This window comes from Bacillus rossius, chromosome 10 (assembly GCF_032445375.1).
Source record: "Bacillus rossius redtenbacheri isolate Brsri chromosome 10, Brsri_v3, whole genome shotgun sequence".
Taxonomy (NCBI): Eukaryota; Metazoa; Arthropoda; class Insecta; order Phasmatodea; family Bacillidae; genus Bacillus; species Bacillus rossius.
This window is the reverse complement of record NC_086337.1, coordinates 43,678,413-43,700,989: the sequence shown is the minus strand read 5'-3', so window position 1 is coordinate 43,700,989 and position 22,577 is coordinate 43,678,413. Positions and strand designations below refer to the sequence as shown.

The window sequence follows — 22,577 nt, the reverse complement described above, 5'->3', positions numbered from 1 at the left end:
CATTATCTAAAACCCCACGTGAACATCAAGTTGTTTCAATGAACTGTTACAGTTATGATTTCATATCGGTTTAATAATGTAGTGCATACATTAAAAACCCCTACACACAAACACAAGCAGATTTGAAGAAATGGCACTGGTGAAGTTACGGCAAACAAAATATTTTGGTCCTAACTGGCTTATCGTCAGGTAATCGGCAAGGTGGTTCGAAGGTAATTTGTGGCAAAATAGGCCAAGACATAGAAATATGGATATGCACGAGTATGGTTTAACATATGGTTATGGTTAAACATACCTTGTTAAACTTGGGAATCTTCTTCCGAGACTTATCGACATACCACGGGAACAATGCCTTGCTCGGCAACTTGGCTAGAACCTGGTGCTCAAAGATCAACTGGAAGAGTACCGACGAAGTCCTGTAGAGAATGAAACCAGACTTCCCGTCACAAGTCAGATGCTGAAACAATCACATTGATGTACAACAACCAGCGTGAAATATTGTTTTAAGTAACAAGCACAACAAACCAGAATAATCCATATTCTATTAAATTTTTTTTAGATCCAAGTGTCAAAAATAGCCAGGTCATAAAAAAAACTACAGACATCAAGAACAAAAAAAAAAAAGAAGCAATTCAAACCAAACTATGTACCATGTTTTATCGCATAATCGTCACTTTGAGAGGGAGTGAGAGAGAGATATAGAAAGACAGATAGAGAAAGAGAGAAGAGGACCATTTTATAAATAAACATGAATTAACGAAAATATTACTCACTTCAAATTAACTGCTCATAACATCAAAAAATATTTAGTAACAGAGCTAAAACAATACTCATATAACACTGTTTAACAATACTGATATATTAAAATAATACATACTTGAAAGAACACCATTTTATTGCAAACATGGCCCCTGGCACAGTGCCAAACAATAAGCTCAAACCCCGTTGTGTTGCCCTCTGCCCAGATACTCCCTTACTAGACGCCAGCAAGTCGGGGGTGGCGTCAGGCGCAGGCGGTCCCCTACCGCTGCAACCCGCCTATCCCTGCAGTACGGCAGGATTCAACCTGAGCCGCACGCCGCCACGTGGAGCCCGCGGTCCGACAAGTTCTGTGCGCCCCTCGCAACCAATATCTTTGCCCTTTATGGCCTGTCTACAATAGCAATGTCCTAAACTGTGTCCGAAGTACACTTGTCGCTGATTGGTCCCCGCGACCCTCCGACGTCATGCGTCAAGTGGGCGAAGGTCCGAACCTACCTGGTCCGAAGACATTCGTCAATTTGAACTTTTTGTCCCAACCTGTGAACTTCGGACACAGAAAAAGAACAGAACACACACAATATTTTAATTTCTGGTTCCCGTTTGAAAACGTGGTGTTTGTTTTTGTTATTGAAGGAAATGGAAGGTGGTGTTAGTCACTCATAACTAACATAACTTTCATAAGTTCAATCTCAAACTACAAAGCATCAAAACAATAAACAAAAAAACATTTGGTTTGGCACATTTACTGCGCTCTGATGACAACTTTAGAAATCAATACATTTGGACATCGGACATCGCAATTGTGGACAGGGCAGTTTTCGGTGAGACAATGTGACGTCACTCAAATTCGGATAAGGACACGGACCACGCACAGGTTCGGACTATTGTAGACGGGCTCTTAGCGTCAGAAATGTTTCACAACAATGCTTCACGAAAACGTTGCATTAAAAATTCTACTTACGAAAACGTTGCATTAAAAATTCTACTTTTGAAAACTTACTTCCATTGCTCCCAAAGAAGTTTCACTTAAAAAATAAATTAAATTCTTGTGCAAAAATGGCATGATATTTATGGTTTCGCTGTTCGAATCCGAGCGTTTTGTGTAGGTAGTAAACATGGTCTTGCCAAAGATTACAGGACAAAGCACCTTGCAACAGCAATTGGTATTCAAGTTGTGTCAGGCTGTGTGACAGTTATAATGGAATAAAGTAATTAAAATCTTGTTTAAGATGTACCCGAGAAATATGATTTCCCGTTCAATATGGTCAAATGTTTAGGTCCTGCCTTTTTCTCCTTAAGATGTTTATTTTTTTCCCATGTAAGATGTTGCGTATATTTTCCTGTATAAAATTATGTATTTTAAAGTGCCACATGCTTCACCTACATGATACATACTAACAAATTGGACTGGTGTGTGCCAAGGCTAAGGTAAAAGTATCCTAAAGACTAGTGGTGGATACACAAACTTTTTTCTGGAGCAGATTTGAAAAAAAAAAAGTAAAAAATATATAGCTAACTACACCTTTCGGTACTCATATTTATGCTGCCAATAAACCTCTCGTACACAATACATGATTTTAAATAATAACAATAAAACATCAGGGGGAAAAAGCAAGCTACAAAATTATTTGATAACAAGTGACTGATATTTTGATAAAATTAAAAACAATTCTGTAGTTGTGTGTGTTTTACAGCTGTGCTATTTTTCATTGTGAAAAGAGAGCTAATTAATAATATGTTCATAACAGATTCTCATAACAGAAATAACTAGCCTAAATTAGATGGGCACCAAAATTTTCAAAGCAGTTTCCGTTGCAAGTTCAGTGAGAAGATTAGACAACAATCATTGTTGAATGGAATATCAAACGCAATCAACTCATTTTATAATTCTCATCATAACAAGCAACAGTAACTTCTAAAGTATAGTTTGATGAAATTTCTCAACTAAGCCAGAAGCAACTTTTCTCTGACAATTAGCATAAAATGTATTAGAATAAGTACAAAGATAAACATAAATGAGCCTAGTAAACTAAGAATTTGCCAGTGTTGAATTTTTTTATTTAATACTTTTACTTCAATATTTTTCATAGAATCTTTATCTTGAAATCAGAATCTTTTTTTTCTTTGAGGATTCAACCGACATCCCTAGTTTTAAGTAAAAATGTGTTTTCATGTAGGTTTCACATTCTATAATATGATTTTTATTTCTTTCAAAACTAATTCCTTTCATTACCAAAAATTATTAAGGCAAATTATTCAGCGGACATGCCATTTCAGATTACATACAATTACAACTAGTGTGATTGTTCTTCCTGACCTGTCAATGTTTTCCCAGACAACACTAATTCCCTGACTTCTCTGAAACTGTACCAACACATGCTACTGTACAGAATGAATTATTTAAAATAGGCATGTTTAAAAAATGAACAAGCATGATATTTGCAACGTATGATTAGGTAACTAAATTAGATCAGCAACAGAGCTTTCATTATCCAATTCAGACAATATCAATATTTTTTACTGTGACAAGGAATACTTCAAAGTAAAAATGTAAATAAAAACGAACAAAAACATAAAAATGTGATAACACTGAAAACAGATCACCAGGCAAGTAATTTAAAGTGAAAAATGGACCAATGACAATAACACATACAGGTTGATACTTGGAAAGAGACACATAGGAATAAAATTAATTTGGCATAGCAATGCAGTGGCAAGGTTTTACTAGGCAAAACCTTTCTCGGAAGGTGGTCACAGTATTTTTCGTACAATGAAAAATCAACAAAATAATTATAATCAATCTCATGTCTCTGTGGAAAAGGGTTTTCTCTCTACACAAATCAGCCTGAAATCAAAATTTGAACATACATTAAAAAAATTAAGTTGTTTGTGGCACATAACATTAATTTGTTATGAGATTGTATTAAATTGTACTCACAGTGTACAGCAGTGGTTCCATAACCAAGTACAATTCAGGCCGGCCGTACGCCATAAAGCCACTTTGGAATATAAAACTCAGCATCAGATGTTTGGCGAAAGTAAGGGATGGCAACACTCCAATAATTCTCATGGCTGGTTCTAAACACAATAATCACAATAATGCATTAACCCTTTCAGGCTATTCATCCATTTAAGTGGACAGTTTATATGTCAATAATGCATGGAGTTCACCAAACCTTGAATGTGTGGGTTGACATGTACCTACATTGGAGTGGACATTACACTTAATAGCAATGAAATAATTAATTTGTTCTCTTTTATTAACTATCATAAAATAATTATACATTAATATTATAATTATAGCATGTGATTATTAACAAACAATAAAATAAAAGAGTTCAGTTATAAAAAAATTATTAAAATTAGGTACATCTTAGGAATTCACAAAGTGACAACATGACTGGAGGAAAAAAAGAAGATATAATCTTGAAAATATACAAGGTACCCAACTAGTTGATACGTTCGCTGAATGATTCTTGGAATGGGGAAGATAGATTTAAAATAATTCCATGGACATACGCTTCTGCTGGTGTACATTGGTTAACATAGAAACACCTAAAAAATGGACCACAAATATGAATACATAAACGTACGGAGAACAAGGCAAAAACATTTGGCATCATATGATATATTATTGTCTTTTTCCATGACGTACATTTATTGTCCATTCTTAAAGTTTTTCTATGAAAACACGTGTAAACTAGTTATGGCTAGAGACCTTAAAAAAAAAAGGTTATTTTTTCTTAAAAGCTCTGTAATTTTTTCACAAAATTTGCAAAAATTGCAAGGTTACTTTATTGCTTTTGTTTGAAGACTTAGAATAAAAAAAAATTAAATCATAACATACCATTCATAAATAACTTCACACAAATTATATTTTGTAAATTACTTAACTGTAATTAAAACTTAAGACGCAGAAATATCCTAACTGTTAATGTTAAATTTATTCACCAAAAGACAGCCTAGTAAACATTTCAACGCTGGTTTATTTATGATTTAGCTGTACTTACGAGAGCTTTTCTGGTGCCACTTTCCTCAGTGAGAGTGATTTACACAGCTTCTTTTAAAACATGAAGCAGCAGGTATTAATATAAAAAATTAGTTGCTGCAAAAGAAATTACATCGTTCAGAAATCAAGCGTGTAAAAAGTAAAAGTAAAGAAGTATCACCTGGGTTTGTGAAAGAAGAGGGGAAGGTGATGTTTACTTAAAAAAAAGGGGGAGGGGAAGCAGCAGAGAGAGAGGAGATGGGAGAGAGACTGATAAATTTCATTAGCATGCTCTCTCTCTCTTTCAGTCTCTCCCATGAATTCCAAATTGTTACATATCTAGTTTCATCTTTCACACCCCTACCGGTTTACAAAGCAGTCAAAAATTTAGAGGCAAAGCATGTAGTTTCTCATCTGACCTCTTCCCGTAGCTGACAGCAGTCAGAAGTGATTGAAGTTACAGCAGTAGTAGTACATAACAGCTGCACAGCAGGGCATATGGAGATTTGCCAATAAAATTATAACATTTAACAATACGTCAACATTTAGTGGAGACCTTTCTTGTTCATCATCAAATTTGCAACAAGTTTTTTTTTATATACAATGCAATTTTTTTGGGGATACTTTAGCTAAGAAAGTTGTGAAAAAACTATATGTAATTTGTAAAATGAAGCGCCTATTTTTGAAAGAATTTGTGTAAAAGATGAAAAATTAAAAAATCACATTTTCCTTCAAAACATCAGAAATCACATTATTTTTCTAGTTTACTGCAATTGCATATTTTTCAGGACTCTAGCAATGGTGTATGTTGTCCATGAAATTATTTTACATCCAACTGGTTAACTCTTCTTTATTTATGTGAAGTTTACAAACAATCTGGATGGACATGACAATTTTTTTTTATGATGGAAAACTGTACAATATCATGTGTAACATGTGTGTCCTGAAACGTAAAAGAATACACTGGGTTGAAATAAAAATGTGGGAATTCTGGTTGCTGCAATTGGCACATGACGAGCATCGAGAGTTATCATCAATTCAAATTATCTACCTAAAAGACGTACCAGCTGCCGTCCATTCTTTCCTGGTCAGGTCTTGCATCAGTGTATGAAGCCTGGTGCCGTTATCCGTCTTATCTTGGAACACGATTTTGGAGACGCCGAACAAATTAAAGTCTTTCATGCTTACTCTGCCCGGGTTGGCTTCCACAAGTTCCTACAAACAAGAAATACATCTTTTTCTCCCCTTTCCAACACAATACCGCACAACTGAAAAAACAATAACAATAAAAAAAACTTGTTACCAAAGGAGTAGCACATTAATTTTTTATATAATTTCTAGGCCACTTTTCATGTTCTGCACTGATAATTGCTTTTCTTAGTCAAATAAATGCTAGGATCTTTTTAAACACTGCAAGTCAAACAATAATAAAAAAAATAGAAAACTAAAGCAGATGGTGTTAATTTTAAAAGGTGCGGTTTCTTGATCGATATGTTTCACGGGAGAAAGGAAGGAGCTAAGTGAAGGCTACTTCAGGGTTCTCACTTACTCTTAGATTATTTCACTGTTGCAGCTCAGAAGCATTGACATTCAGCCTTGCAGTTACTCTTGACTCCAGCTCTGCCAAGCTGGCATCCAGTTTTCATTAAACTTGGTAGTCATCCTTTCATTGTTTACATATAATTTAGCGGCCATTTTCGAGTATAACTTGATAAACCTGCTGTTAACTGACCTTGGGTTTTCGAGGAGCTAAATACCATTGTGAAGATTTCACCAAGTACATGAGCCTAACATAGCTTTGCTGCCAGAGTTTAAAACGAAATATTAAAAAATACACACAACAGAATTTGTTTTTAATTTCTGAATAAGATGTTTATTAAGAAGTTTTATAGGATCCATATTCTAATTTAAGGGCACTTAAGAAATAAAAATCAAATTATGGACTTTTAAAGGATATTTAAGGAGGCATATGAACCCTGCAGTAGATAGGTTTTTAAAAAGACACAAATTTGATTTTACGATACTAAAAGACCAAACTACATTCCGCCACACAAAAATCACAATTCTCGAAAATAAGTTTTAAGCGTAAGTTTCCCCGAGCCAATACATCTAACCCAAAAGGGTTTTCCAATGGTTTCAAGAGACTGGTGGCTTCATCTGGAAGCATAGATCAGGACGACGACGCTGCACATCCGAAAGAGACTATCGCTTTATTGTCCCAACATCTTTGTGCAGTTGGTCCTCCAATGCTGTTGAGCTGCAACAGCAGCACTACGCAGCTTGTACGACAACAGTAAGCCTGTCTACAGTTAGAAGAAGGTTGCGAGGAAAAACCAAATATGGCCCGAAGACCTGCTACGGGCCCGAAATTGACCGCACAAGATCACAGGGAACGGTTGCAGTTCGCCCGTGAGCACGTTAATTGGACTCTTGACCAATGGAGAACGGTGCTCTTCTCAGATAAGACGTGTGTGTGTGCGCGTCTATTCTGCAATGACAGGCAGAGCAAACATTTTTCTCACGCCTGTATTGAGGAGACGGTAAGTGGAATATGGAGGTGTCTCATGCGTGTTCTGGGGGCAAGACCGAGCTTGTGTGCGTTTCACGGACTGGCAGTGCTCATGGACAAGGATCGCCGACTGCTCAGCGATACATCACACAGATCCTACAAGATCATGTAGTCCCATGTGCGAGTTTTGTTGGCGATGGGTTCACACGAATGCACATCAACCCTCGTTCCCACACCGCATTAATTTTAAGGAATTATCTGGAAGAGGTCGGAATCCCCTGTTATGCAGCGGCCAACGAGAAGTCCAGACCTCAACCATTTTTTTTTCTAACCCTAATAAACTAAATACATATCATTTACTTATTTTTTAAGTTGATTTAAACACCTTTCAACCTTTGAATAAGATTTTTCAATAGGTACGGTTTTTGTGATGCTGAGTGTAGTAACAGAAGTTATGCATACAATTTTTTTTAACAAACTTTCGTAAATTTTCCTGTAATTTCCAGGTTTTGAAGATGTCTTTCTAATTAAATTTTTCCCACTTGTGCAGATTTTCCCTTTCTGTAGACCCCTCCTAATGTGCCATGATGAAAATACTGTACTGCCTATTACGCTACATAAATATGCATAAAATATTTCAAGTTCGACTAGGCACAAACAAAAATAATTCAGCGTACATTCAGCTGTAACCTAAAGGCATTTGATGGTTCATACAGATGTATCCTGGAGACGGGAAGATCCAAAAGTCTCTTGGTGAGGAATCCCAGTCCTGGGTTTGCTTCGAAGATTGGGCTGTCATTCTCAAGAAGGTGATCTTTTATATTATCAGCAATAGTATCTGAAAAAAAAAAAATACTATTTTGAAAATAATGAGACTACAAATTTACTATAGTTAGATTACAATTCTAATTTTAGAGCATTAAATATAGTTTAAAAATATATAAAATATAATTTATTTTTACAAATAAGGTATACTTAAATGTTTTAAATACCATCAAGTTATAAAAAAAATGACCACAGAGCTAAACAATAAAATTATGAAGTAGTAGGTATTTCTATTACAGACAAAATGAATACATTCAAAAATGTGATGATAGTGGTTACGAGTGCTACTGAGATAACTAAAGTAATTGCGGCTCTTTTGAAAGAAGACAGATCAGTTAACGAAATATTTTTCTATCATTTACAATAACTATGTAATTTTGATGGTAAACCTCCTTTCCATATACATATATATATTTTTTGGTAAATTTAATGCCTATATCCCGTGTATTTTCCACCCTAATAAGATACAAATAGGGTGGAAAACAGTCTTGGCCACAGACGTACTGTACAGACATTAAACATCCCTGTCTTTTAGAAAACAGCCTCAACTATGCTGTATTCCTAAGGATCTCTGGAGAGCCACTGTTTACTTGACACTAGATGTTTGTAGGTCACATAAGATAGCCTATGCAGTGAAGTGGCCATCCTGTAGTTTTCCATACATAAGAACATGTATATTTTTTATTTGGATATTTTAATGCAATGAAACGTAAATAATTACATAAAAAAAATTACTGACTCCCTACTGTGCATCCAAACTCAAGTGTCAACCCTTAACAGGGATTTTTTTTAGCAGTATGGAGGCACGAAGTGCCAATTTGTTAGTAGCACATAATCTGACATATAAAATGAATTATTACGTTTGATACACACAATAATTCCTTTGGTAAATCTGTATTGTACAGATTAGCGCCAAAAAAAATCGTACAAATATGAAATAACTTTCATTATATGCTCTTTTACGTCCTCTTTTCAAAACCGCCTGTGGAGATTAAAAATTCCAATTACTTTTGGAGATATCGCCGTTCTTATTTTGCAATACAAGCCCTATGTAATCATTCAACAGACGCCATTTTATATTTTGCCGTGTGTACGTGAATGCCAATATAACAGAAATTTTCCATTAGGTAAGGTTAGTTACATGGTAAATACTTCAAAATAAACGGAAATTAAAAATAATATTAATTAATTTTACTTGTATAGTTTTAAGTATTTATAATGTAACTGACCTGACCTAACAAAACGGGACAAAGGTAGATTAGGTCAGGTCAGCTACAGTATAAATACTTTGAAACTGAACGGACATTAAAAATAAGAAAATTAATTTTAATGGTTGTTTACTTTTAAAGTATTTATAATGTAGCTGACCTGACCTAACAAACCGGAAAAAAGGATGAACAGTAGGAACTCACGTAATTTTTTTTTTACGTGATGTAGTCGTTCAACTACGTCGCGAAAAAAAAAAATCATACTTGTAAACAAGCAACAATGGTGGAACGCGGGAAGCCTACGATTCACTCATCCTTCTGGACATACCCGAATACTCACGTTGGCAAGCCTTCTTTCAACAGACGAGAGGCAAACGCCCGATCGTGCATCTTCGGTTTTTTTTTTGTTTATTGTAAATAAATATGCAACTCATGAAAACTAATGGTCAATTAGGTTATGTTAGCTACATTATAAATACTTCAAAACATTGTGGATGGTTGATTTGGTTAGGATTGCTACATTAAAAATACTGTGAAATCATGTAAACGGTTTCCTAGCGCTGGATAGCTACATATTAAAAAGTTATTTGCTAAGCAACCATAAAATGATTTTACAGTTTTTTAATGTAGCTATACTTACCTAATATAACCAACCATCCACAGTGTTTGAAAGTATTTTTAATTACTTCTTGCTAATTTTAAGAAAAAAAGGCTTGCCAACGTGAGTATTCGGGTATGTCCAGAAGGATGTGTGAATCGTAGGCTTCCCGCTGAACGCCGCATCAGTGCACATCACGAAAATTAAAAAATTCCATATCTCCTAAAGTATTCGAAATTTCTGATCTCCGCCGGGTTTAATGAAAAGAGTAAGTTAAAGAGCACAGAATAAAGGTATTTTCGGATTTTTAAATTTTTTTTAAAAAAAATCGCCAAAAAATGAATATTAAAAAATTCGATATCTCCAAAAGTAATTGGAATTTTTAATCTCCGCAGGCGGTTCTGAAAAGAGGACGTAAGATAGCATATAATGAAAGTTATTTCATATTTGTACGATTTTTTTTGGCGCTAATCCGTACAATAAAGATTTACCATTCCTTTTATATGTCAGGTTACGTGCTATCAGATGTAACAAGTCAGCGCTTTGCACCTTCATACTGCTATATAAAATCTGTCAAGGGTTGACGCTTGGATTTGAATGCACAGTACGGAGTCACGTATTTTTTTAAAAAATAATTTACGTTACATTGCACTAAAATGTCCAAGTCAAAAATAATCACGTTCTTATGTATGGAAAACTACAGGATCTGGAACGCAATTAAAGCAGAACATAGTGACTGCCACTTCACTGCATAGGCTACCTAATGTAACTTAAAAATATTAACTTCTCAGAAACCTGTAGGAATAAAGAAAAGCTGTTCACAGGAATAATAGAGGAACATCTTTAGTGTTTGAAAAAAGTATTTTTTTTATATAGCTTTATTTACGGAAAATCTGAGAAGCTAAAATTTTACCCATCTAACTTAACTAAGAAACCACCCTTACAATTACTACTTATTATATTACAGTATTTACAAGTAGCTAACCTAACCAACTGTTCACAAGAATTCACATAATGTGTAATACAGTTGAGCGGTATTTGCGAAAAAAAATGTTAAAAATCCGAAAATACCTTTATTAGATGCTCTTCAACTTCCTCTTTTCATTAAAAGCGGCGGAGGTAAGAAATTCCAAATACTTTAGGAGATATCGCTGTTCTTATTTTGCTATACAAGACCTGTGTAATCAATCGACCGACGCAATTTTTTTTATTGCCGTGTGTTTGTGAATGCCTAATTAATGAAAATGGTCGATTAGGTCAGGTCAGTTACATTATAAATACTTTGAAACTAAGCGTACATTAAAAATAATATGAATTAATTTCAATGGTTCTTTAGTTTTGAAGTATTTATAATGTAACTGACCTGACCTAACAAACCGGGACAAAGGATGAACAGTAACAACTCACGTAAAATTTTTTTGTTACTTATTACTTGCGCAACAATAACAAATAAAACTTTAAAATTAGAAACGTTAAAAACTCACCTAGTTGGAGGCGGTAATTAAACACTGTTTTAAACAATAAATGAACTAAATAATCACGTATTGGTTCATTTGAATTCTGGCCTATCACGAACAATCACGTGACATCATTATCCAATAAAAAAATAGATACTCGTAAACAAGAAACAATGGTTATTTCCACATGAATGCACTGGTATAATTGTGATGAAATTTAAAAATTCGATATCTCCTAAAGTATTTGGAATTTCTTATCTCCGCCACTTTCAATGAATAGAGGAAGTTGAAGAGAATCTAATAAAGGTATTTTCGGATTTTTAACATTTGTTTTTCGCAAATACCGCTCAACTACATATGATGAAATTTAAAAATTCGATATCTCCCAAAGTATTTGGAATTTCTTACCTCCGCCGCTTTTAATGAAAAGAGGAAGTTAAAGAGCATAGAATAAAAGTATTTTCGGATTTTTTACATTTTTTTTTCGCAAATACCGCCCAACTACATATTTACCAATCATACTTCATCAACCATTCACACTTTTATTAATGTAGCTAATATAAGTAACTTAACCAATTCTTCTCCCAATTGTACCTATCATAACCTTAAAACTCATAAAAACTATTAACTACTGGTACACTACATGACACTCTAAGAATATAATTATAAAATATTTCAAAGTAAATGAAAAAGCATTTAGCAATTGTTATTCTTCTCGTTTGCAAAAGCCTCACAACTGAAATTTTACCGATACTTCTAGAACTTTACGGTTTTAACGAGTAGTTGGGATAGATACATTAATATTGTTCCTGCAGGATACCTATTTTGTTTATTCATTTTTGCCTTAATCTCACACATGCAAGTATGGTGTCTTACCCGAGACATTTTTATTGAAAATATACCGCACTTCCTGAGATTTTCGTTTGATTTTCAATAGCTCTTTGGGAATTCGATCTAGAAGAATTTCCATTTCATTTGAAATAAAATAATGCAATACATCCTGTGAAATTTCGTCTCTTCTTGATGCCGATTTCGTTGAACTAATTTCCTTGACTTTAACTCCTTGCTTTTCCTCGTCCACATTTTCAAATAATTTAGATTTTGTTGATAACGTTCTAGCTAACATCTGTTTTAAATGATTAGGTAAAGAAAATGAATGAACATTATTTACTGGAAGCAACAAACATGGATCAACGAAACTCTTTTTTAACTGATGAGCCAAAAATGTTTTGACTGTATAGCTTCCAGATGGCGAGAATAATTTTTTAACAACGGAGAACCACATCTGAAATTTTAGATAGTTATCATCCAATTTTAAAACAAAATACTTCAACGAATATAACCTACACTCCTAAAACCTGCCATCATTTTACACAGAAATATACCCGCAAACACAAAATACACAACACTACCTTGCAGTGTCGCCAAGCAAAGAAAATAAAATACTGGCAGAGTATGGACTTTTTTTTCTCTATATAGACGACACTGGTATGGACGCACTTGAACGATTCTTACAATTAGTTTTTTTTTTTTTTTTTTTTTTAATTGTTTGAATGGTTAACGGCTTTCGCCCACAACCAGAACTAAATCATTCCAATCTTTATCATTTCGGAGCAATCATATCTCTTACTGTAAATAAACATCCATGCCTTACCCGGGACTCGAACCCAGAACCCCTCGCACCGTAAGCCGGTGTGCATCCGACTACGCGACGGAGGTCGGCATTTTTACAATTAGGAATGATTTAAATTGGCATTGCAACATGTCATTGAGTACAATCATCGGAAAATTCATGTCTGCAACGACCAAAGACCTGGATATTATGTACCATAACTTGAGGTTATTTATCTTCTTGGGATTAAACACTTCTTCATTAAAAAATAAAAAAAAAGTATGAGTGTGGGGATTTGTTGACATAATATTAGGGGCTAGCAGACATCAAAAGATTTTTTTTGTTTTGTTTTGCATAATCGATTTTCAATGATGCTATTTAAACTTGTGTTTATAATGATGAACTGCTCACGAGGATATGAAACCCGATACTTCAGCCATCTACCAGTAGTTATCCCTGTCTACAGAACTCAACAACCATACTGTAGCCATGGTTAAATCAGCAATCCTCCCAATAGTCACCAACATGATGCAATGTGTTGAAATTATAGCAATAATAACTTACATGATTGCAAAAAGGCCCCAAGACATTCACATTTAATTCACATTATTTTATTAGGGCAAGTATGCTAATTAATGAGTTAACTATAAGGTTTTACCATAATTGGGGGGGGGGGGGAATTGAGGTGATGCTGTCCCCTCTCTCAGGCCAGCCCTTCCGACAGTTTTCATCAGGCCGCGACCAAAGGCTCAACAGATTAGTTATTTGTGTTAATTATACATTAACACACTTTAACCTTTTCTAGTAAGTAACTCCCCATGTGTTCCCAAATAGTGGTGTAGCTAAGGTGACTGGCGCCCCTGGCCAGACTTTAAAATGGCGCCCCTCTTGGATTAAAACAGAGGGGGGAGCGTTCAGAAACCGCGAAACCATCGCGGCAGCGCCCCCCGCTCCGGCGCCCACTGTAAGGGACTGGCCGACTCCAGAGTATAATTTCCTTTAATAAGCTGTGCATACATCTGCTGGCCTCACAAACCATTTTAATTGACCTGTTGTATATTCACAGCTTGTGTAACTGAGTTCGAGCCACGCAGGTAGCCACCTCCAAACGAAATAACTCTCTCTTTATAAGACTGCCTCTAGGACCAACTTATTATGTATCATAACCGATGTAAAATTTAAAGTGATTTTCAAGGTAATTGTAATATATCAGCGTAAACCATATATTGTAACCAGAGCAATGTGTGATTATAGCCACATGTTTCAAAAATTATTCTAATTATTATAATTAGCTAGGAATAAGTGAACTATACGGGCTAATAAATTGACACCTGTTCGATAGTTAGTTTCCTCTATTCAGTAGTATTTTGCCACCTATGAGCCTAGTGGACCATGATGCTTACACAGTAGCAGTTGATTAGAATCAAAGCTAGCCAAATTTCCCAAATAAATCTAGCAATCCACCACCAATAGCATCACTAGGCTCATCATTTATCAGACAATAGAAAATTGTTTTATAGTTTATAGCAGAAAAATTTTTTTAAGTGTTTAGTTAAAAATTTAAAAAAAAGTGTCTATGATAATAAAAATTGTGTTTGAAAGATTTATGTTATATGAAATACCTATGTATTTAAATATCAGGCATAACCAAAAAAATGTTTTACCAAACATTCGTTATAGGAGGATATTGCGAATGTAAGAACAAACCTAAATTTCTATTAGTTGACGTCAGCCGGGGCTACGCCCCATGAGCCTAGTCAGTCTCCGTTTCCTCAACATTCCTCTCCCCTTCCCCGGCATTTGTACCGCCATGTACGTAGTCGTGTGTTTGAATTGCGCGCCACGAACTACCACAAGAGGGCGCGTAGAAGCAGTGCGGCGATCCCTAAAATTGCTATGTTAATATTAATTGTAAGCCTTTTTGTTGTTTTCATCCATCTTCGCCCCAGTGCTGTGCAGTTTACTTGTGTTTTCTTTAATTTAAATAGGTTACCTTAAATAACTATAGACGTTGCCCGGGCGGACCCGAACAGGCACGGACTTGGACGAGGGTAGGAATGCTTTTATATAAATTATCATTAAATAAGTAAATAGTAACAAACTTTCCATTGTCAGTAATTTTTATATATTTTTAATGTTTATCTGTAATTTACTCAACTTTCGCCGGGGCACGGAGTCGTAGAATATAGTAACGGTAATTGTGTTGGCGCGAAGGGCGCCATGTTGCCACCTGCGAGCGATGAGCTCAGCCCAGTCCATCTTCATCACTGACCGAGAGCAGACGCGCCAGCACCCCGGGGACCTCAACCTTTGTTCATCTCTGACCAAGTAATTTCTGTATCGTTAATTCTTTTTAAATCGCTTTCGTTCGTCATCCTCGGGGCAGCTCTCGGTCAGCGGACTGTTTAATTAATTAATTGTCTCAGTCGAGTTTCTTTCATCACCGTGTAATAAGTAAACTTTGCAGCATGGCCACGTGTGCGGACCATGCCTTCACCTAAACCGATTCGTGCCTCAGGCTTTTTAACCGTGTAATGTGTAACGTGTAACGGGCGTGTAGAGAGACGTGTTAGTGAAATTAAATCTGGAAAATAAATATAAAGTGAGTATTTATTTAATCACGTGGTGAGTGAGTCTAGGAGTGTGGCGTGCCCGACGCCTAGAGCGGGCCAGGTCTGGGTAGCTAGGATAGAAAGGGCTGGTAACTCGTCCCCACTTGGGCTACGTCACGCCCTGAGCGAGAGACTCCGCCGGGTCCACGTGCCCTTCCACGTGGTGGCGCCCATAGTTAACATCTCGAAATCACCGGCAATGCGCGATCAGCCCTCAAATGGCGCCCAACGTGGGGCAAGTTACATCTTCCGCGAAAACCAGACCTGTACGAGCGTGTGAGATAGGCGGTTGTTACGCGGAGCGCGCGGAACTAAAGTTCGCGCTGGAACTATTGTTCGCGCGGAGCGCATAGCGGGACTCTGGCGCGCCGGCCACGTGACCAGCCGGGCGCGCGCTTCCAGGAATTCGCTGCGAGCAGCCAGGTGGCCGCATTCCTCGCGACAACAGCAGCCGGGCCAGGTCAGTGTGTGTGTGTACCGCCATCCGCGTCGCGTCGCGTAGCGAAGGGAAGAGGGGCAATCGACCGGCCTCACCACCACACGACCATGTCGGACAACCACGGACTTGACAAAAATCCGGGCGCGATTAAGGCAAGTGAGTTGTTTCAAAAGAATAGCTTATATTGTGTTATGTGCGCGCGACCGCGCCAGGTGAGCGGGACGGCGATTTCTTCGTGGACGGACACGTGCGTGTGCGTAGGACAGTATGAAGCGCAGCCGAACCACGAGCAGGCAGAACGGGCGGATCAGTTTGAGGCGGGACACGGGAAGTGCACGGATGCGGAGTGTGAGGGCAAGACGCGGGAGGGAGGCTGGTGCCGGAACTGTCGCGCGTTCAAGCACACGGCGTGTTTCGCGAAGTCCGAAATAATCTCCTTTCAAGACGGGTGGTACACGTGCCAGTGGTGCCACCACGTGAGAATAGCGGGCCCGTCAGGCCGCAGCCCGGTGAGAGACGCCGCCGACACACCACGGAGCAGGGTACCTCTCATAGGACACGTGGAGCTACCGGAATTTGCGGGCAGAACCAGCGACGATCCGCGGAGATTTGTACACGCGTGTCGGGAACGCCTGAATCGCTACGGATTGCCGGAGTGTGAGTGGGCGAACAGGGTGAGCACCGCGCTCAAAGGCGACGCCAAGACGTGGTGGCAGATCGTCCAGGAGTATGACATGCCGTGGACCAAGTTCGCGAGATTGTTCGAGGCCAGATTCGCGGACGTGAAGACAGAGATGAGAGTGCGGACGGAGCTGTATTGTCTCGAGCAAGGCGCGACGGAGGCGGCGGAGGCGTTTATCATGAAAAAAATACGTCTGTACAAGCGGCTGTTTCCCGGAGAAGAACCTACCGGAGTGCTGGAGCGGGTAGTTGAGCTGATGCGCCCGGAATTTCGCCCGTATTTACGCCCGATGACGCGGCGTCCGGCAGAGGAGTTCGTCCAACAGGCGCGCGTCTTAGAGCAGGACCTACGAGCTGTCAGACCGACCAGGATCCACGCCACCCTGAGCACCAAGCAGGAAGACACGACGCCCGCCGACACCAAGGCGCTGGTGCCCTACACGGCGCCCACCCGAGACCAAGCTAGGCGCGACGAACCCGGACCGAGCGGCCACGCGCAGCTGACATGGCGGAGACGGACTACCGGCGGCAGCCCACCACCTCAGTGCCACACGTGTCCACCAGGCACGTTCCATTGGCACGAGAACTGCCCGGTGAGGAACAAGTTCCGGCCTGACTTCGCGGCGCAGCAGCCGTCGGGAAACGGACGGCAGGGGGCGGCGCGCTAAGACAGCCCACCTCCCCCGCCTCACCTAACAACAACAGACCTACGGCGGCGGGGCCTCTCCTGGGTCACGTGGGAGCGGCGGAGGCCGACCTGTTGCGCATTCCGGTGGTTGTCAACGGGCGCGCAGTCCACGCGCTTGTTGACACCGCCGCCAGCCACAACTGTGTGGCGGCACGCGTGATTGGCCGTGACAACTTCGAGCACCACCCGGGCCAACTCCAGCTGGCTACCACGGGGGACGCCTGCTACACCCAGGGCGTCGCGACGCTGGAGGTGGACGTGCGGGACCAACGGTCCGTCACGACGGCGCTGGTGGTGGAGCAGTTACGTGATGACGTCATTCTGGGGCTACCCTGGCTCTACAAGCAGCACGCAGCCATCGACATCTGGGCCGGCTGCGTCCACGTCGGCACCCAGGGGCGGCGGACCATCCACGGGCTGGGTAAGCCTACTCCACCAGCAGTAAACCAGGTCAGTCTAGACGAGTTCCAGCACGGAGTTCCCCCCGAGTTTCGTGCTACCATCCAGCAGGTCCTCGACCACCAGTGTAATGTGTTTGCGTCCGCGGACCCGCTGAAACGTACCACCATAGCTGAGCATGCCATCCCGACCCATCCTCACGAGCCAATGTTTATCCCACCCGGTAGCTACGGCCACGTTGGTAAACAGACCATCCTAGACCAGGTTCAGGACATGTTGCATGACGGGATAATTGAGCCTAGCGAAAGTCCGTATAATTTCCAGGTCGTGTTGGCAGAAAAAAAAGACGGGAAACTACGCTTCTGTGTCAATTTCAAACCTATCAATAGAGTGACAATTAATGCCCCACCCCCCCTGCTGAACATAGCCGACACACTTTCAGGCCTGGGTAACGCCAAGATATTTTCTTCCCTCGACCTAAAATCTGGGTATTGGCAGGTGCCGATACGTCCGGCGGACCGACCCAAGACGGCGTTCACAGCCCCGGACGGGCGGAGTTTTCAGTTTTGCGCGATGCCATTCGGCCTACAGGACGCCCCCGCTACCTTCCAAGGGATGATGACACGGGTCTTAGACAACTACTCGGGCAAGTTTGCGGCCGCGTATCTGGACGACATAATTGTTTGGTCTCAGACGTGGGAAGAACATGCGCATCATTTAGCATTAGTCTTGGAACGCCTGGCGAGCCATGGTCTTACATGCAATCGCGAAAAATGCCACCTGGGGACCACAGAACTAGATTTCCTGGGCTTAGTGGTTAACGCGGACGGAAACCGACCCACGGAAAAACAGCTGAGTGTAATTATCAACAAGGAGCCCCCACGCACGCGCAAGCAACTGCAAAAGTTCTTGGGGCTAGCTAACTGGCTGCGAGCCTTCGTCCCAGAGTTCTCGGTAGTAGCGGCGCCGATGACAGAACAGCTGTCACCCAAACGTCCGTTCAGGTGGACCGTGGAAGCCCAAAACGCTCTTGACGAGCTAAAACGCAGATTTCAACAGTGCCACTTACTCGCGCGGCTGGACCCAGGCAGACCCCTGATCGTACAAACAGACGCGAGCGAGAAGGGCATCGGGGCCATCCTGTTACAACTCGGCGACAACGGCGAACCTCGGGTGATTGAATATGCAAGCGCCAAGTTCGGCGACGTCGAGCAGCGGTATAGCGTGAACGAGCGTGAGTGTCTAGGCGTAGTTTGGGCCCTCAGACGCTACCGCCCACACCTGGAGGGGCAGAAATTCGTACTGAGAACTGACAGCCAATGTCTCAAATGGCTGGCCACGATGCAGGGGCGACGTTCGAAGCTGACGCGTTGGGCCATGCTTCTACAGGCCTTAGATTTCGAAGTCGAGCATGTACCGGGAAAACAGAACGAACTAGCGGACGAGCTGTCGCGAAATCCGGACGTCACCGTCACAGCCTGTGACGATGCTGAGTGGGAGGAGCTTTTGCCACCGCCCAGCGGGCGCATACCCAGGACCCCGCGCACCCCGACAACCCAAGCCGCATTGTGTGCCCTAAACCTTGACGTCACACCGACATTACCGCCAGGCGCGGAGCTTGATGACTTAGACGCCTACGTGCGAGCGGCCCAACTCACGGACACAGACACACAGGAGATCGTGCGCCGTTGCGGGAGCGGAGAATGTGAAGGCTACCGTGTATTGGACGGGACACTGCAGGCGCGACCTAAGGGGACAGCTGGCCAATGGCGGACGTTCGCGCCAGCCGCCACCCGCCGGGAGGTGTTTGACATGTATCACGTGAACAGGCTAGCCGGACACCCCGGCGCAGACCAGACGCGACATGATCTGCGGGAACAGTTCTACTGGCCAGGGGTAAACAAGTTTGTACGGGACTGCGTGAGGAGATGTAAACATTGCCAGAGGCACAAGGCGCGCCGCACCGACGGGACAGCCCAGCAGGTACCCAGGCAGCCCACCGAGCCATTCCATACAGTCGCCATAGACCTAATGGGACCATATCCCCGCACGCCCCGAGGGAAAAGATTTTTGTTGGTGGTGACAGACTGCTACACGCGTTGGGTGGAGGCCTACCCCCTTGCGAACATCCGCGCCGGCACCATTGCACGCAGCCTGGAAACGGAGTTTTTTCCTAGGTGGGGGTACCCCCGGGTCCTGTTGTCGGACAATGCCACCCAATTTGTCGGGCGCCGGTGGGCGCAGCTGGGGAGAAAATGGCGGGTAATCCTACACACCACCCCCGTGTACCACCCCCGCGCGAACCCCACGGAACGACGCAACCAAGAGGTGAAGGTTCAACTGCGGTTGAGGCTCGCGGATGACCACGCCCAATGGGACACGCACATCCCGGACGTTCTGTACTGCATCCGGCGACGGGTGAACGCGGCAACCGGCGAAACACCAGCCACCATGGTCCAGGGGCGGAACCTCACCCTCCCCGGGGAATATCACGTGCGGCAACAACAAACGGACCCGGACGTAGAGAGCCCCGAAGGACGCCTGAGGCGATTGGCCGAGACGCACGATAGGGCGCGACGTAACCAGGCAGCTTACCAAGCACAACGCACACCCGAGACGACCCGCCCGCCCCCTGAACTGAAACCAGGCCAGCTGGTTTACGCGAGGCTCCACCCCGTCTCCTCCGGCCGACGCAACTTCTGCGCCGGCCTGGCGCCGAAGTGGTTTGGCCCGGTGGCGGTGGTCAAGGCGGGGCCCACGGCGGTCGTGATAAAGTTACCCTCAGGCCGGGCCGCGAAATATCACCGGGACGATGTGCGCTTGGCACAGGAAGAGACGGAGGCGGCGGACGAGGCGGAGACGGGGCAGGAAGAGACGGAGGCGGCGGACGGGGCGGAAGAGACGGAAACGAGACGTGACGGAGCAGGGACGCGGCAGGAAGAGACGGAGGCGGCGGACGAGGCGGAGACGGGGCAGGAAGAGACGGAGGCGGCGGACGAGGCGGAGACGGGGCAGGAAGAGACGGAGGCGGCGGACGGGGCGGACGGGAGGGCGGCCACACAGCTGGTCACGTCCACCCCAACAGACGGGGGCGGGTTCAGAGGCTTCCCGGACCTGGGGGCGGGACAGGCGACGCCCCTCGCAGTCACAGATGTCCGGCCGAGGCGGCTGTTCGAAGACTCGGGGAGTGACGTCTCGCCTTTCAGGGGATTTCTCAGGGACACGCCCGGAGTGACGGAGGGCCAGTCGACATCCCAACCACTGATAAGGTGGCCGGAGGAAGTAGAGAGTAGGCCGGGTTCGCCGGACGAGCCATTATGGCCGCTGCATTACTCGTTGGCAGACTCCACGTTCAGGGTGACAGTAACCGAACCGCAGGAAGACGAAACACCGCGGGAAGAGAGGGGAGACCGGGCGTCACAAGACCCGGTTCCGGCTCCGCGATACACGCTACGACCCCGAGGGATCGCGAGGAAGCACAGCTGTTGTTGATAAGGGGGCGACCACGCCCACAGGCGACCCAGCGGAAACGTCGACATGACCGGCTATTCGAGGGGGGGGCAATTGACGTCAGCCGGGGCTACGCCCCATGAGCCTAGTCAGTCTCCGTTTCCTCAACATTCCTCTCCCCTTCCCCGGCATTTGTACCGCCATGTACGTAGTCGTGTGTTTGAATTACGCGCCACGAACTACCACAAGAGGGCGCGTAGAAGCAGTGCGGCGATCCCTAAAATTGCTATGTTAATATTAATTGTAAGCCTTTTTGTTGTTTTCATCCATCTTCGCCCCAGTGCTGTGCAGTTTACTTGTGTTTTCTTTAATTTAAATAGGTTACCTTAAATAACTATAGACGTTGCCCGGGCGGACCCGAACAGGCACGGACTTGGACGAGGGTAGGAATGCTTTTATATAAATTATCATTAAATAAGTAAATAGTAACAAACTTTCCATTGTCAGTAATTTTTATATATTTTTAATGTTTATCTGTAATTTACTCAACTTTCGCCGGGGCACGGAGTCGTAGAATATAGTAACGGTAATTGTGTTGGCGCGAAGGGCGCCATGTTGCCACCTGCGAGCGATGAGCTCAGCCCAGTCCATCTTCATCACTGACCGAGAGCAGACGCGCCAGCACCCCGGGGACCTCAACCTTTGTTCATCTCTGACCAAGTAATTTCTGTATCGTTAATTCTTTTTAAATCGCTTTCGTTCGTCATCCTCGGGGCAGCTCTCGGTCAGCGGACTGTTTAATTAATTAATTGTCTCAGTCGAGTTTCTTTCATCACCGTGTAATAAGTAAACTTTGCAGCATGGCCACGTGTGCGGACCATGCCTTCACCTAAACCGATTCGTGCCTCAGGCTTTTTAACCGTGTAATGTGTAACGTGTAACGGGCGTGTAGAGAGACGTGTTAGTGAAATTAAATCTGGAAAATAAATATAAAGTGAGTATTTATTTAATCACGTGGTGAGTGAGTCTAGGAGTGTGGCGTGCCCGACGCCTAGAGCGGGCCAGGTCTGGGTAGCTAGGATAGAAAGGGCTGGTAACTCGTCCCCACTTGGGCTACGTCACGCCCTGAGCGAGAGACTCCGCCGGGTCCACGTGCCCTTCCACGTGGTGGCGCCCATAGTTAACATCTCGAAATCACCGGCAATGCGCGATCAGCCCTCATAGTAAAAGATCATATGGTCCAGCATGCAGCCAAAGGGTAGGATACCAGGAGATATCCTGCACCGAAATTCTGCAGAAGAATAAATATATGTTACACTTGTAGTCGCATTTCACATATTTAATCTTTT

The 22,577-nt window shown here is 42.6% G+C and overlaps 1 protein-coding gene across 1 annotated transcript in view; it reads right to left on the bottom strand.

The window, feature by feature from the left end:
* The window catches only part of LOC134536047 (dimethyladenosine transferase 2, mitochondrial), a 198,133-nt gene that overhangs the window by 4,576 nt on the left and 170,980 nt on the right, over positions 1–22,577 (bottom strand). Inside the window, exons 2-5 of the mRNA XM_063375575.1 lie at positions 7,937–8,097; positions 5,815–5,965; positions 3,701–3,840; positions 296–457 (exon numbers count right to left, since the gene is read on the bottom strand). Of these exons, the coding sequence (XP_063231645.1) occupies positions 296–457; positions 3,701–3,840; positions 5,815–5,932 (420 nt within the window). The 5' untranslated portion in view covers positions 5,933–5,965; positions 7,937–8,097. The remainder of the gene's footprint in view (positions 1–295; positions 458–3,700; positions 3,841–5,814; positions 5,966–7,936; positions 8,098–22,577) is intronic.